We start from the raw sequence: 17,470 nt of genomic DNA, 5'->3' as shown, positions 1-17,470 counted from the left end.
GAATTATAGAATGTGAGTCCCGGGAAGACTTTTAAATAATCCATTCTAATTCATTTATTTTTTTAAGAACCTCAGGCTCAAATGGATGAAGTAATGGGTCAGGGCTGCAGAGGCCCTGGCGCACTGGCGGGAGCGGAGCCGTGGCGCGCTCGCCCGACGCCCGCCCTGCGCACGGAGTGCCGGGGCCCCGAGGGTCCGCGCCGCGTAGGGCGCCGCCGCCGAGGCCATGTGCTCCCAGGTCTGGCTCCTAACTGACCGGCGTCTCAGCGAGGATTACCCGCAGGTGCAGATTCTGCGCGCCCTCCGGCAGCGCTGCTCCGAGCAGGACGTGCGCTTCCGAGCGGTGTTCATGGACCAGCTCGCCGTCACCGTGGTCGGCGGCCACCTCGGTGAGCGAGGCGGGCCCCGGGCGGGCGGGGAGGCGCGCGGGGGTCCCCCAGGGCCGCCCGCAACCGAGTCTCCTTGGGTCCCTCGAGCCAGCCGGCCAGCCGCTCTTCTCTTGGGGTTGGAGAAAGCCCCCCACTTTGATAGCCTCTTAGTCTCCGTCGTCCGCCCGGAGGCCAGGGTTTGAGGACGTGATTTATTAATTTACCTAGAGGAGACTTTGTGTTGTGAGAGACCTCGTTCACCTGAAGCATCCCGGGTGGCCAAGGAAAATAAGGCTGTGCACACCAGATTGGCAAATTCCACTTGCATGGATACCTCCTCAGTTTAGACTCTGAAATTTAAGAAGCCCCACGCTAAATGTACAAAATTGCTATTACGTTGATGGTTTGGGAAACTTTTCCAGCAGCGTGTATGCATTGGTGGTGCTCTATGATGAATACCATGCCCAAACTCTGGACCTGCATATGGGGGAAATGTGAAAAAGATGGGAGCTACCTCTGGAGTGCGGAGTGTGAGAGACCTTTGATAGGTTTTCTTTAAGCCATCCTCCTTCTGAAAAGTGTTGATTTCTGATTCCAGAAAAGCCCAGTTTTCAGGTTCACATTGTTCTGACCTTATCACTCACTCCACTGCTGTACCCAAGAGGTTTTAGGGGTAAGACATGGTTATCACCCGCGGCTCTGACCTCAAAAGGTGAAGTATGTTTTCAGATATTCTGTGTTATCCTTAATGCTTAAGCCTTGTCTGCTTTAGGACTTAGGAACCTCTCACTCCATGGCTTGCTAGTTGTCTCCAGTGCCCTGCTAGAGGTTTCCAAGGGTCCAGGACCCAAGGGGGTCGTCCCAGTTGGTCCCAGCTCAGGGTGATTATGGGGATATTGTCCCCATTATCTCAGCCATATCTATTTAAATAGGCACATACAGTACTTTTCTTTGACAAGAAAAGGGATTCCAAATTCTGAACAAGCTACTTGCAAGGGAGCTTGTGAATATGACCTAGCTCTAAGTGAAATATGTGTGTTGTACGTCTTTTATCCATACATTTATCTAATGTATCCTGTTGGCGAAATATACTAGAAGAGGCAGGTGCCTTACATTTAATTTAAAGCAGTATCTCTCAAATGGAAGGAATATGTATGCTCTTTCTATCCTTGATTTGCTAAAAATCTCACAATTCAAATGCCTAGATTCCTGAACAAGGAATTTGCAGACCTGGGTCCTTAGTGCAGTTTTGGTGTTAATTAAGTGTCTCATCTTTGCTTTGGTAAGGTCACTGTGGCTTTGAATTTCAAGTTTCTCATTTAAGAAACTGAAGGTTTAAGTCTCCAGCCTGAAAATTCTGTTCCAGTACTATATTTGAATAAGATAAAAGAGTTGGCTGATCTAGGTTATATCTTTATATCCCCAAAGATGAGTTTGCTTACTTATTTTTCTTTTGCAACTTGTAAATATGTCTCTTTTTTAGAGGTGTAGTAACCAGAATTTCACATCGTGTTTATATTGCAGACTCATCACAAATTCCATAAAAGTAGGAAGATGCTCTCTGTGTCTAAAACTTCACTTTGAAGAATCAGCCTTAGAAAAAGTGAAGAACTCTAGTGTGGCAGGAAACATTTAAACCTTTATATTTAGTGTCTTAGAATTGAGTGAAATTAATGTGTGAAAGCTTTTCAACTTAGCCACAAACCGAGAGTGACTTCGTTTTAACAAGAAAGTCTATACAGGTATTTGGTCAATGGAGAAACGGAAGATAGGTATTTTTAATGCAGTTTTAATTGTTAATTCTGAGGTACCAATGTGCAAATCACAGCCCATAAGACAAACCCATGTGATCACCGTTTCCAACTTAATAAATATTTTTTAATGAATAAAGAGACGAGCTCCACTTCCCAGTTTCTTCTGTAATCACATAGAATACCCTAGACAATGTGTCGAGCCATTATTCCTCTGAAAAATTCACAAATTTTTCTAATACAGGACTGTATATTTATCATCATAAATATACTGAAACATACTGAAACTGATGCTGTTTTGCATTTGAGAATTATAGAATGTGAGTCCCGGGAAGACTTTTAAATAATCCATTCTAATTCATTTATTTTTTTAAGAACTTCAGGCTCAAATGGATGAAGTAATTTCCAGTGTCATCCAAGTGGTTAGTAGTTACATTGTCAATTTCCCACTGCTGGGACAAAATAGCAAACATACACATATCCTTAAAGGAGGAAATGTTTAGTTTTACTCATAATTTCAGTCCTTGTTGGCTTGTTCTAAGGTAAAAGCACTATGGTGGACGGGCATGACAGAGCAAAGCTGCTTGGCTCAGGGCAGCAAGAGAACAGAGAACAGGGAAGAGCCAGAGAGCGTCCTCAGAGCCCAGCCGCTGTGATCCAGCATGGAACCAAAGCACCCTTGGATCCCCATGGATCCAGCAAATCTGTGCGCTTTATTAATCTTGCTGCCTCTCAAACCAATCAAGTTGACAAGCAAGATTAGCCATCGCAGTAACCCGAACACTGGAGTCAGTTCTCAATGCTGCAAATCACAGTACCCCAAATACTGATCTGCAAATTTCTAGTCCATTGTTATAGAATGAGTAGGACCTAGGTAACTACAATGTGTAGTGTCTTTCTTGGATGTGTAATTGAACTGAATTAAATTGAAATAAGACATTGACTTAACAAAGGGATTTTGTAGGTTAGGAAATGACAAAGCCTTTGTGCCTTTGCTCCTTTACCTTGCTTCTTTAGATTAGTATAGGGGTATAATGAAAAAGTTGACTTGGGGAAGGTACTGGTAGGTAAGTAACCTCAGCCAGTTGCTTAAATTCATCAAAAGATTTGAATTTCAGGTTGTATCTAGATTTCTGGCAATAGGATTCTTCTGACAAGAGATTTAAAGTATTATAAATATTGCAAGTTTTTAAAATAAGATTATTTAAACTGAAAATGTATTTTAGGGAATGATCTATAGGGTGTTCAGGTTCTCACTATTAGATCGGACTCCTAGTGATCTACCTGTTTACAGCCCTTTGCGCGGCACCCCCACGCCTAGTCTCAATTGCTGTCTCAGCACAGGTTGGCACAGCAGGCCCAGGGATTGAACCCCTGGCCCCTGCTCCTGCTTGCAGGCATCTTAATCTGCTAAACTATTTAGCCAGCCCTTAAACTGAAAATGCTGTCCACATACAAGGTCTCATGATTAGTTTTATTCTAGTAACCTGCTCTCCCCAACATATATTTGGATGATGAGAAGGAATGACTTTCAGAGGACTGAAGTAATTCAATAGAACACATTCTCTTTGCTTCTTACTGTGTGTAGTGTGATGAAAATCATATCCATCTCTATTTCCTTTTCAGAAATTGCAAATTCTTCATTCTCCAATAGATATAGGGTAGTGAATACACATAATAATAGTCATAACAAAATCTATATGATACTCTATCACTCATAGGTCTAGGTTCTTTTTATGTCTTAACTCTTATAAACACCAATAAGGGTCATGGGGCACATAGTACTGTGTAGTACTGCATAGAGTTAGACCCAGTGCTCAGTGACTTCTTAACACTTCTGTCTCATCCCTGACATTTCGTCTTCTGCATCAGCCTATACTCACTTCACTATGTGACTCTTCAACTCCTGCCTGGCCTTGCATTAAAATTCCTCTGGTTGAAATGCCCATTCTCCCTCATCTAGTGAATTTTTATTCATCCTTCAAATCTAGCACATTACTCAAACTCTATAAAGTCTTTGTTGTTGAACTGTCTGTCCCTAAAGAGTCACTCTCTTCAAACTGCTGCCAAATAACATTGTCTATACCTTTTAAAATAACGTCTTTTTTAATAATTTATCTATTTTCAAGGTTTACGTACCTTTTGTCCTTGAGTGAATAATGGGATTCCTCAAATGTATGCTTCATAACTGCTATATAGATTTTCATTTAATGTTTGCTGAATGGCTGAGTAAAGTGCCCTAAAGGCTAATTTGAACTCTTACTGTAATTAGTCTCTGTGTTTGGAAGATCTTAATTGAATATGTAAATATTTTTGTGATGAGCCATTAAAAGAAGACAGATTTAGTAGAAAGAACTAAATTCGTTGACTACCCTGGGTCTGAATCATTAACTGGTTCCAGGAGCTAGTCACAAACTGAGAGGCAAATATGCCAAGACAAATGAAATGAGTCTGAGCAAGGAAATGAGGTTGTGTTATAGTTTGTCTCTTAGGAGCAGAATGATTCAGCATTCTCTCTTTTGAGAGCAAAAACCTTGGTGACCATATAGCAATTTTTATCATTATTATCGTTATTTTAGCACTGGGGATCAAATCTATAGCCTTAGATAAGCTAGGCAAGTGCTGTACCACTGAACTACATCCTCAGCCACATACAGAAATTTCTAGGTGAGCCTATTTAAGTCAGTGTTGTACAACCCTTTTGCTTGGTTGCTTGTAACAATTAGATAAGATATAAGATGATTGAGAGAGAGGAATCCTGAATAAATTTATATGAGGTGATAGCTTCCATCTCCCCCAACCCCAGAAGACAACTGAAGGCCTCGGAGACAGGATGGACTCCCATCTTATTACAGGAGGACACCAGCAAGAAAGGATGCCATGCTGTGTTAATCAGCTTTCCATCGTTGTGACAAAATACCCAAGAAAATCAACATAAAGGAAGAAAGATTTTATTTGGCTTCGGTGGAGGAAAGATGTCAATTTCATCATCGCCAGAAAGCAGAGAAAGAGAAAAACAGAAGTCCAGGGGCAAAATATACCCTCCAAAAACATGCTCCCAGTGACCTCTTCCAACTAGATCTCCTAAAGTTCTCACCAACTCCCAGTGGTGCCTGTAGCTGGGGACCAGCCTTTCAACACATGAATGAACCTTGGGAGGCATTGCAGATCCTAACTAACACATGATAGCATTGTGCATAGAGAAGCCAGTGGTAGTTAGCCAGTGGTGGTGAACCTGTGGCACGAGTGCTACAGCAGGCTGCTTGTTATCACTGAGAGCTCTGAAAGGCTCACCGTCACTGAGCCAGGCCTCTAGCCTAATTCCTGCTAAAGCCCTGTGCCTAACCCTGGGTGATCCTGAGGACACTATTGTGCAGCATCTGTGGAAACAAACTGGAAAAGGGCAGAAGCATCTACTGTATGGTATTTCATGAGTGACGCAGGAGTACAGTTTAACTCACAGGTCCACATTCATATCTGTAAGCTGACCTCAAGGACTGAGGAGCATTGAATATTTCATTTATGTGTTCATCATTAGTTTTTGCTCATAAATTGTGTTGGGTAGAGTTCTAAACCAGTGAATTGGAATCCTCTGCAGACATCAGAGCTCTTTCACAGATTTCCAGACCTCCTGTTGCTGCTACCATAACACTTCCACCAAATTTGTTAGCTTTGCCTGCTGGCAAGAGGTACAGCCATCACACAGAGAGGTCCCTGTCATCTTCACCTAGCCATGGATCCTCCTCGCTCCCCTTCCTAGCATGAATCTGGGTTTGTATTGTTTTCATACAACCTACAATATGGTCTAAACTTACTGGTCCACTTTTATTTGACCTTTCACTATTAAAAAGTAACCTAAGACTCCACTACGTGAAAAGGATAAATTTATATTCATCTTGATACCTTATTCCTTTATTTCTATTATTAAATATTTTAATATGTGTCTAATCTTCACAAAAGGCATTCATTCCACCCATTTCTTTCATTTAACAGATACTTATTGAGCATCTGCTCTGTGCAGGTACAGGCATGGAGATGTAATGGAGCAGGAGCGTGGATGTGGCCTCACCCTCATATGACTATGTCATTCACTCATTCATTTGTTCATTTGTTTGTTCTGTCAGAGAGTATCTGTTGCCTGCCTACTGTGTGGAAGGTACATGCTAGTGCCAGAATAAAAGAGCCAGAGATCTCTGTCTCTCAAGGTGAGATTCTAGATGGGTAAGTTAGAATATAAATAAGGTGAGTAAAATGCATAGTATAGTATATTTCTTTGAAAAACAAGAAAAGTTGAAGAGGAAGAGCAGGGAAGTGGTTTGTACATTAGGCTGGCTAGGTGGGATGGTCTTCACCCAAGATGGTATTCTGTGGTGATCTGAGGGAGGCAGGCATGCAGGCCGCTCAGACATCTGATGGTAGTGGGGGTCAGGTGCAAGGGAGTAGCAAGGGGGGGCCACTGGAGCAATAGGAGTGATTGAAGGGGCAAATGTTAGAGAGGAGGATGGGAGGTAGGTGGGAGATGAGTAGGTAGAGAGGGCCTTGAGAGGCAGCAAAAACCTCTGGCTTTTGGATTGATAGGGCTCCACTGAAGGGTTTTCAGCAGAGAAGTGATAGGAGCTGCATCATAGTTCCTTTGGCAGCCACTCATAGAATGGGTCAGTGGGAATAAGGGTAGTGCAAGAAAGCCCAGAGAAGGTTGCTGTGATAACTCACGTGAGATGGTCACTGTACTAAAATTATATTAGGGAAGGAGGTGAATAGTGACTGGATTTAAACAATGTTGTCAGGATTTGCTTCCTGATAAGAAGTTGGATGTTCAGGAAATACCAACTAAGGTGTTTTGGCCTAGGCAGCTGGAAGAAAAAAATGTGCCACTTACTCATAGGAAAAGGATGAGAAAGGAGTAGGTTTGGGCAGGTGACGAATGTCAGAACTCAGTCCAAGGTGCCCAGTGAATGTCCAAATGGAAATGCTGGGTAGAGATTGGGACTCAGGCAAAAGGTTTGGCTTGAAGATAGTGAAGTAGGAGTCTCTTTGTACACCTTTAAGGGCGGGATCTATCTAGGAATAGGAAAAAGAAAGGCCCCAGGATGGAGCTGTGGGACATTCTGGGGTTCAGTGGCTGGGAAAGGGGTGAAAACAGTGGAGAGAGATGAGAAAAAGGAGAATGTTGTGTTCTGAAAGCCACGTGGAAAAAGTAGTTCAGGAAGGAAGATGTATTCAGATAATGTCACATGTTGCTGACATCTGAGGATTAAGAACCAATTTGGCAATGTGGCATTAGCATTAGCAACTCTAATAAGGACAGAAGTAATAAGAAATAGTGAATAGGCACAGTCTTAGAAACTGTTCTGTAGGGCTGGGGAGGTAGCTCAGTGGTCTAAACACTTGCCTGGCAAGCGCAAGAACCTGAGTTGGATCCCTGGTACCAGTATTGCATGCTGTACTGGCCCCAGATTCCCCAGTGCACTACACCGGCCATGAAAACTGGGAGTGGTGGCACATACCTGCAATCTCAGCACTGGGGAGGCTGATGCAGAAGGATCATTACAAGTCTGAGCTGTGTAGCAAGACCTTATACTGAAAGAATAAAATAAATAAAAATAATAGAAACTATTGTAACAGACAAAAATGAGGAACACTCAAAGGGAAAATAGCGTGAGAGGCTTTTCTTAAAGAAGGGAGAAATAATGACATGTTTGCATGCTGATATGGATGACCAAGGAGAGAGGGAGAAACTGATGGCACCATGGAGAGATAAATGGCCAGAGCTGTAGCTTAAGAGGGTGAGACGAGCTGGGATCTCCTGCATATAGCGATGGGCTAGTGTAAGCTGGGAGCAAGGACAGGTATTGTAACAGTTCAGCCAGTGTGGGTAGAGAGACGATAACTGTAAAGTCTCAAGCAGTGGATAGACGTCATGATAGGCGCTTACAGAGTTCTCTGATTGCTTGATTCTGTTGTTGTGATGGGGTTTTTTGGTTTTGTTTAGGTTTTTTTTTTTTGTGTATGTGTGTGTGGTTGAGACAGGGTCTCTCTATGCATCTTAGGCTGGCCTTGAACTCACATTGTAGCCCAGGCTGGTCTTGAACTCATTACAATATTCCTTCCTCAGCCTTTTGAGTGCTGGGACTGCACGTTTGTGCCACCACATGGATTTAGCTTGTTTGACCTTTTTTGTATATAGAAGTGAGCATAAAAAGAGAAAGAAGTAATGAAGAGAGAAGAGAAAGTATGAAGTAGGGGCGAGGTCAGGAAAGTACGATGATTGCCAGGACCACTAAAGGAGCCCTTGAGACAAGCAGGCTAGTGCGCTTTTCTCCAGGTGCGTCCCTTCGCCAAGGAGCAAACAGGAAGGAAACAGAACATTCATTCGTTCTGGTCAGAGTAGTGGTTTAGTCCAGCAAGCAATGGCTTCAAGGATTTGAGGGCAAGTGTAAGACAGAGATTGTGATACTGGCCAGGGGAGTTGCAGTAAGAAGGGAAAGGATGCGAGGTAGGAAGGGAGGGGCACTCGGAAAAGGTGGGGGAAATCATGCCTCAGAGTTCTCAGTGGGACAGGGAAGGTTGAAATGGGATGCTACAGAAGTAAGCCGGAAAACTAGGAGAGGGTGGTTGGCAGTGGCAGCTATGACAGCTGCACACACTGTAGTGTATTTGGGAGTATTGTCTTTCTTCTTATATTCCAGGGACATGGTTTGTTTCCTGCACATTCTCCCAGCCCCATTTCCTTGAGACGGTTGGTGTCTATGCCTTATCTGGTATGACCCTCGTGCATCCCTTTGGCCCTTAGCACTTAACTCCCTTGGGGCCATTTGTGACTACCAGCACCTGCATGTCTATGTGGTAGCTTTCTCTGGTCCATGGGAGCCCTCCCTACTCATATATGCACACTGCATGAGAAGGGCCAAAGAATAAAAGCCTGCCCCCAGTGGGTTTCCATCAAATGCTGAACTTGGTTATAAATGGACTATATCACCAACTCCCTGGCACTGAGGTGAGGTCACTGAGGGGTATGTATGAACTAATCTTAAGCAGGGCTCAGTCCCAGAAGGTGGTAACTAATTTTAAAACATATCCTTTGTCACATTCCAGTGTTTCCTGAAATCATTACCCAAACAGGCAACTTGTACTTAAATGGTGGTCTGAGGGTGTGCTTCTGGACAAACCCAAGCTAACACTGGAAATCACCCATGTAGGTGCTAAGTATTTGCTGAATTAATGCATAAAACAATAGATGTGTTGTTGACTGTTTTAAGTCAAGTCTGTCTACCTCCATGAGGAGACTGTCAGCGCCCAGGGGATGAGCAGAGATGCCCAGTACATCTTTGTGCTCCTGTGTAATAGTGTGTCTGACTCACACCAACTGCTCAACAAGGTTGAGTTGAATTAGATCACTTCAGAACAGCAGCAGGTGGAAGGACAAAGTGACTGCATAAATAACTCGATTTTAGTTATTATAGGTGCAAGTAAGATTTCTTTGGACAGCTTCCCATAGAACTTTAGAGTGAAAGGAGCAGTGGCAGCAGCTTCTACCCAAGAATAAAAATAACTTCCTTATAGATTGTGGGTTTGAATGCTGTCTGGGAAATATGAAGAGATCCTGTCTCAGAATGAAAACAAATATAAAGGGCTGGGGGGGCATAGCTCAATGCAGAGCCCCTGGGTTCAATCCTTAGTATTGCAAAAAAACAAAATAAATCAAAATTTCTTATGGGCAGTGCTGGAGAGAGAGCAGAAAAGATGAGGGAAAAGCTGAAGAGTGCCATTAGCCAGATTGTGTTTGGATCACGCCAGCTGCCTCGTTGCACAGCAGGATATTCCAGAGCACTACCTGGACCGTCCACTGCATTTGTTTTGTTGCTTTCTGATCCCTGTCAGAACTTCATTTCGAGCCATGAACCTGCTGAATATGATGGCCTCCAAGGTGCCAGCAGCAAAGTCCTTGCTTGCTCACTTGCTGCAGTGCCCTGCTACTTGCTTATTTTTGCTGCCAGAGCACTGGAGAGAAAATATAAAGGGCTTGCTTTACACAGGAAGGCATTTTCTCCTAGCATACAGGAAGCTAGTGTAGTGATGCCAAGCATATTTATGTGCACACAGGTTGGAAGCGAGTGACCCACTATACAAGTTGTACATAAATACCAAGACATTTACAACAAATTAGTTCCAGTGATCCAGAGTATAAGATGCTATTTATTTATTTATTTATTTATTTACTTACTTACTTATTTTGGTGCCAGGAATTGAACTCAGGACCTTGTGCTTGCCAGGCAGGCACTTATGTAGCTGAGCTATACCCCTAGCCCTTGAAGATGCTTTTAAGTGAGATGATACAGGTGAAAGTTTTGGCAGAGTACCTAAAGATGCTCAATAAAAGTGCTAGCCAAATTCAAATCTAAATTTGTAGCATACTTTATTTTCCCTGCTTCTGCTTCCCTCTATTGGTTTGAATGATTAAGAATTTTTTTTTAAGTTTTATAACTCTGCTTCAAATAATGATTTATGTATTTCACACTAAAGCTGTTTCTCCTTATTACAAACTGTATTTGTTTGCTGTTGCATATACAAAAGCAAAAGTCTAGTTTTGTAGAGAGTTTATTTTATCATGATATATGGGTTATACAAAGCACATGTAATAATTGGGATAAGTCACTCTAGTTTGCTGTACTGTATTTTGGGGGGCTGTTTTGCTTTGTTCTGTTCTGTTCTGTTTTGAGACAGGGTCTCACTGTGCAGTTCAGGCCAGCTTTGAACTCACTATGTAGCCCAGGTTAATCTCGAACTCATGGCAGTCCCCCTGTCTCAGCCTCCCAAGTGCTGGAATTACAGGCATATGCCACCACACCTAGCTTTACTATATTGTCTTTAATATATTAAATTTTCCAAATGCTGAAAGTTAAAAAATAATCAGAACACAATTACATAAGAAAGGGCTGGGGATATAGCTCAATGGTGCAGTACCTGCCTGGCAAGTGCAAAGTTGTGAATTTGATTCCCAGTACACAAAAAAAAAGGAAAAAAATTACCTATTCTTCTTCTTAGAAGCAGGATGGAACCCAGGCATAGTGACACACACTTGTAATGTTGGCATTTGAGTAAGCAAAGGCAGAAAGATCACAAGTTTCAGCCCAGCCTGGATAACTCAGCAAGACCCTTTCTCAAAAAAAAAAAAAAAAAAAAAAAAAAAAAAATCACTTGGGATATAGTTCATTGTGAATGCTCTGGCTTCAATCCCCAGTTCCCTGACCCCAAGGTATGATAGAAAAAATGTTTTGATTTCAAATAGTTTAGATTGTGTTGGTTGTTGGTCATTGTCATTAGCATTGGTCATACTAATTAGTATGGAGTCTGACTATCTTGTTTTCTGCTACTGACCTATCTGGGGCAGAGTGATCATTTCAGGCTTTTTTAAAAAATGGTTTGAGGATAACCATAGTAAATTTTGAGTCCAGTGCAGGAGTCTGTGGCTCCCCAAATATCCCAGAAGCAGCTCAGCTTCTTCCCAACCTCCCTAAGTAGCAGTGATGCCCAGTCACATGCAGCCCCTTGTTCCAAGGGTGAGGGCTGCTCGTGCACTGCTGACAGCTTTCCTTCCTCTCACAGCAGTCAGGGGGGACCCATCCTCCTCATGCCCTGTACAGCTTTTCATTCCCTTGGTATGAAGCCTGTGGGTCACAGTGGAATGTAAGGATTCTGGGCATCCTAGTCATTGGGACATAACACCCAGCACCCACAACATAAAGGAGGAAATGTTTATTTTTGGCTCATGGTAACAGTCTGTGACCCATTAGCTCTGATGCAGAAAAGGGTAGGAAACAGAGGGGCGGGGAGGGACTAAGGAGGGAGATACGCCCTTCCAGGTGATGCTCCCCCCCACCTGCCTCTTCTGGCCAGGCCCCAGTCCCAATAGCAAGTGAGCCATGAGCCCATCAGTAGACTATTCCACAATGAACACAGCACCCCATAGTACTGGGAAAGGTGACACATTAAGTCATTTCTATTATGTGCTGAACTTATTAGATCCCTTCTTGAGAGGAGATGTTAAAGGAGGAGGGGGCTCAAGATTGCTGAAGTAACTAAAGGGCTCAGAATTCATAGACGGGTTTACCAGTAGCCAGTGTCACACTCAAATTATTCCTGATGTCTTGATCCCGTATGCTGCAACTTCAGCTCCCACAGAAGCGCCAACGAGGGACAGCCTCTTACTACCAGAAGTTACAGTCCAGAAATGTGATGGCAAATGCAAGGGGAATGTGCAGGGACAAATGAAGTTGCTCAGAGAAGAATGTCAAGAAGGACGCAAAGGGTGTCCCAGGACCTCCCTCCTTACCAAAATGCAAGGGTGCTCAGTCCCTTGCATAAAGAGACGTAGTATTTGTATATAACCTATGCACACCCACCTGTATGCTTCAGATTCTCTCCAAATTACTTACAGCAGCCAATACAATATAAATTCTGCATATTTATTGTCTTCTTATTTTTTAGCGCTGGGGATTGAACCCAGGGTTTTGCCCATGCTTGGCAAGTGTCCTACCACCGAACTATACCCTCAGGCCTACAAACAGTTGTTATACTGTATTGTTTATGGAGCGGAGTTTTTAAAAAAATCTGCATGTTCAGCATAGATGCAGATTTATTTTTTGAGTACTTCCTATCTGCAGTTCATTGGGTCCACAGATGTTGAGCCCACAGATTTGTAGGGCTGGCTATAATGAGCTTTGCAGATGTGCATAAACCCCTCATGTACTCTGCACAGAGCTGGACAGCCGCACAGTCAGACACCAAACCTGTCTTAACTGCTTGCTTGAGCCTCTTTGGCTCTGCTTTAACCCATTCCATTCTTCGTTTATTAAGGGCTTCAGTTGGAATGAGCCAGGCCCAAAGATTTACCTTTGGAGAAGAGAAATGAAGTCCTGGTAAGACTTCCTAGGTTGTGTGTGAATCTGCTTGTTGAGGCTGAGCTGTCTCTGTGCACTTGTGGTCAGTATTTCCAGAAATGGATTGAATTCTTCGCTTCAATTTTTAGAAGTCTGTTTGTCTGTGGTCTCGTGTTGGGATTTGAAAGCCAGATGTTTTTGCTGCTTCTTGCTTCTCTAGGTCACTTTTGTGTTGCAAAGCTGTTTTTCTCATTAGGTAGTAAAACTCTCCATAAATTGTCCTACCTTGCTTAGTAGAATGTCTGCACAATAATGCAAGTGTCTTGCGTGTATATAGCATTTTATAGTCTTCAAGACATTTTTGCCTATATTATCTCACTGTGCAATGCTGCCCTGCTCTTCTGCAGTTACTCACCATTTTCATCAACCTAGATACTTTTCCTTCTTTCTTCTAACTTTGAGGCTACCATGAGCTTACTCCCCACTTTCTTCATTTTATTTTCCCCAAGCATCAAAGGTGGCAAAGAAATTTTTCATAGAACAGTAAAAACATATACAAATTATCCTGTTTTCGATAGAAAAATGAAGATAACCTGGATGCTGTTTACATACTGTCTCTGAGAGTGAAGAAGTTCTACTTCTTTGGGCTCTCTTTCTTAGCAGGAGTACTAAAAATGACTTTAATCAATGAAACACTGAGAACGGAGGAAGCATGTAAGTTAGAGCCCTATAGTCATTTTGTAAGTCCTCTTTGTTTTTGTACTTAGAGTTTGTCTTTCCACTTTCTCAGTTTTAAAGCATTGTTTCTGATTTTACTCATCCCTAGTAGAAAAATTACAGCTTCCTTAGCACCTTTTTTTTCTTGGAATTAAAGTCTAGGAGGTGGGTCCATAAGTTATGTTTTAAAGGTTTTCTTCAGAGTGTTTTGGAAGCTCCTTTAAGGTTCATTGAGGCCACCCCAGGAATCCCTTGAACGCACCTCTTATTGTCCCACCATTCCCACATCTTGTCTCTGTCATCTCTGCCACTCCACCGCCAGATGCTGGGGTGGCACTAATGACCAGATGACTGTTGAGAGTCACGAGCCACGTGGTATCAGGGCTGAGGAGCCCTAGCCACATTGCCTGGGCCCTTCTGCCTTATACTCCCTCTGTGCCGTCCTTGAGTGGTCAGCAAGCCTCAGCCCATTCCCGCTAAGGGAGTATAAGAGTGTCCTTTTTTTGAGCCCAAAACTTTCCTTGTAGTTTTGTTCAGTTCTACAAACATCAGGTGCCTGCCATACATGAGGTACTGTTTGAGGGGCTAGAAAAGGCACAGACAGCATAAGGCTTCTACAGCAAGCTCCATCTCTTGGAGACATTGAAGATAAGCCATGTAATTCTACACAGAAGTTCTTCAGTAACTTCAAGGCTATGCTCTGGATCCCCTAGGTCTTCACATCCAGCTAATACTCCACTCACGCTCTAGTAACATAGTTCCAGGTCTTTTCACTGTATGTATCTTTCAATTTTAATATTGAATATCCAGTTCAGTATTTGCTATCCATTGAATTAAATTGATTTTCATAGGCTTATTCTTATAAAGGCAATATGCATTTGAAGAAATTCTGAAAAATACAGACAACTATAAATTATAAAATATAAAAAAGAAATTATCTGTAATCCCATTGTCCACTGTTGAAATACTAGTATATGTTTTTCTTTAGCATTTTCCAGCTTGTATCTGTTTACATAGTTGAGGTTATAATTTTGGATACTGTTGTCCATTTTTGTGTCTTAATTCTGCATTTGATGTAAAACAGTATATTCATAAAAATCACGTACATGACTATAATATGCTGGTTAGACTTTCTTAGGGTTAAACATAAAATAGTGGTAGAGAATCCATAAGTGGGCTTTCCTGCTGCATCCTTGTTAAGTCTTTAGTCTCCTCTGCCACTGTACCTCTGAGTAGTAATAGTACTTTGTGGAAGGAAGGTGGGGGAACACTTTTCTCCTGTGGATTTTTCTAGTTTAGGTTAATCTTGCTCAGTTGCTTTTCCCCCTTTCTGTCCGCTCCTCTGTGTTTCCTCATAATCATGCTCTGCTGTTTGCTTGGTAAACAGGGTTGACAGTAGTGTTTTCTTGTGAGCTGCACTACAGTAGCCAGGTGGCTGCTTTCGAGGCTCTGTTTCTCCCAGGTTCACCCTCGAGGAGCACCTAGGAGCTGTGACTGGGGCCTCAGCAATGGCAAGCGCAGCACTCACTCTGCTCCTTGGGTTGCAGGCCTCCAGCTGAACCAGAAGGCCCTGACCACCTTCCCAGACGTGGTGGTTGTGCGGGTGTCCACGCCCTCTGTGCAGTCGGACAGCGATATCACTGTCCTGAGGCACCTGGAGAAGCTGGGCTGCCGCTTGGTCAACAGCTCGCAGAGCATCTTAAACTGCATCAACAAATTCTGGACATTCCAAGAGCTGGCTGGACACGGGGTGCCCATGCCAGACACCTTCTCCTATGGTAAGTCCTTAAAAGGCAGGCAGAGCTTGCCTTTCCAACACTCACATGTGCGTTTTTCCCTTCCTGGACAGAAATCTTCTAGTCATTCTTGTTGCCTTTCAATGTGAGCCTTCATTTTAGATGAGAGAACATCTCGAGCCAGGATCATGGCTGTTCTCTCTGAAATGACTTGGCTTCTTTTGTATGTGAGTCCCTCACTAAATACACATCTGTACATGCTGTGTCAGCCAGCGACCTTGGAGGCACTGGGCTATAGCAGAGAACAGCCTGACCCCACGGCACTTCCAGTTCCTCAGAGACAAGACAAGAAACTGGAAGCCTCAGTGAGGTATAGTGGTTGTGTGGTAAGAGCTAGCACCCCTGAGTGGTACAGGAGTATGTAGGAGAGCTCCTGGTGCAGTTTAGAAGACACTGAGGGACACTCCCTGAAAGAGACAGCACCAAATGAGTAAAATTATCCTGCTAAAATAAGGGGTATAGGGGAGTTACTTAGGCAGAAAGTGGAATATAAAAAAGGTAAGAGAGGGCTGGTGAGATGGCGCAGTGGTCTAAAGCACCTACTTAGAACAAGCTAAGCAAAGCACAGGGACCACGGTTCAATCCCCCAGCACCACATGCCAGCCAGCCCCGCCCCCTGGTGGGCTGAGCTGGCCACACACACACACAAAATAAATAAACAAATTTAAAAAAAAAAAAAAAAGTGAGAGAGAACATAATCTATTGGTGGTATTGTGAGTAGTTGAAAAAAATAAGAGAAGTAGGTTGTGATATTAGATTTGGAACACAAGCCGGACATGATGGTGTGTACCTTAATCCCAGCACTTGGAAAGGTGAGGCAGAAAGGTCACTATGAGTTCAAGACCAGCCTAGATTACAGAATAAATTCAAGGCCAGTGTACACAAACAAACAGATTTTTTTAAAACCCAAAGATTAGGAAGACAAAAAGATGCCTTATGCCATAGATAGTGGACAAAGGAGATACAGGAGGTTACTGGAGGACATTAGCTGGGAAGCTGGCCTAATCGGAGGCAGAGTATAGCAGATCACTTTGGCCACACCACAGAAAAGGAATTGGTGGACTGCAAAGTAGAAATGGGATAGGTAGTTAGAAGCTTTTTAAATAATTGAGTGAGCAACAGTGACTTAAAGTTTAAAGCGAAAATGGTTAAGTGAGCCAATACAGTGATTATGAAGGGCTTAGAAATAAAAGGAGATGGTGATTGATTGGGTATGGGGAATGCAGAGAGGGATCAGGGGGCCTGGTTTCTGGTTTGAGCAAACAGGTGAAGACAAGTGTTCACTGAGACCAGAAGAGTAGAGGGGAGGAGCATCATGGTGGTTAGATTAGGGGTGAGTGGTTTTGAGAGGGAGATGCTTTCATGCTGGGACATGTTCTGCTTGAGATGTCCACGTTATATGTAAGTGAAAATACTGAGTAGGTAAGGGTAAATGGGTCAGGAGCCTGAAAGAAGGGCAGATGAGATGGGGGGAGGGGGACATCTGTATTGTATTAAGCAAAGTCACAGGAATGGATGGTACTACAGGATGAGAAGGTACAGAATGAAAAGTAGGCTAAGCCATATGCTTACAAGAATTGAAAGGATGCGTTTATGTTTTATATATTTTACCACAATAAAAATTAAGTAAAAGAGGGGTTGGGGAGATAGCTCGGTGAACTAAGGGTCTACCTGGCAAGCACAATGACCCTGGGTTCAATCCCCAGTACTGAGTGCGGTACCAGTCTCAGATCTCCATGCGGTCACCAAAACTGGGTGTGGTGGTGCACACCTGTAATCCCAACAGTGGGGAGGCCGAGACAGGAGGATCACTACGAGTCCGAGCTGTGTAGCGAGACTCTGTACCAAATGAATGAATAAAAGATTAAAAATAAAAAGAATAAAAGTAGGGGCTGGGGAGTTGGCTCAGTGGAATAAGCACTTGCCTGGCAAGCACAGGGGCCTGAGTTTAATCCCTG

At 43.2% G+C, this 17,470-nt stretch overlaps 1 protein-coding gene across 1 annotated transcript in view; it reads left to right on the top strand.

Moving 5' to 3' along the window:
- Positions 1-126: 126 nt before the first annotated feature.
- The window catches only part of Rimkla (ribosomal modification protein rimK like family member A), a 39,694-nt gene continuing 22,350 nt past the window's right edge, over positions 127-17,470 (top strand). Inside the window, exons 1-2 of the mRNA XM_004645944.1 lie at positions 127-389; positions 15,264-15,494. Of these exons, the coding sequence (XP_004646001.1) occupies positions 227-389; positions 15,264-15,494 (394 nt within the window). The 5' untranslated portion in view covers positions 127-226. The remainder of the gene's footprint in view (positions 390-15,263; positions 15,495-17,470) is intronic.

This window comes from Octodon degus, unplaced genomic scaffold, assembly GCF_000260255.1.
Source record: "Octodon degus isolate 3935 unplaced genomic scaffold, OctDeg1.0 scaffold00245, whole genome shotgun sequence".
Lineage (NCBI taxonomy): Eukaryota > Metazoa > Chordata > Mammalia > Rodentia > Octodontidae > Octodon > Octodon degus.
Note: the sequence above shows the minus strand (reverse complement) of the source record. Positions and strands in the feature narration are given on the sequence as shown.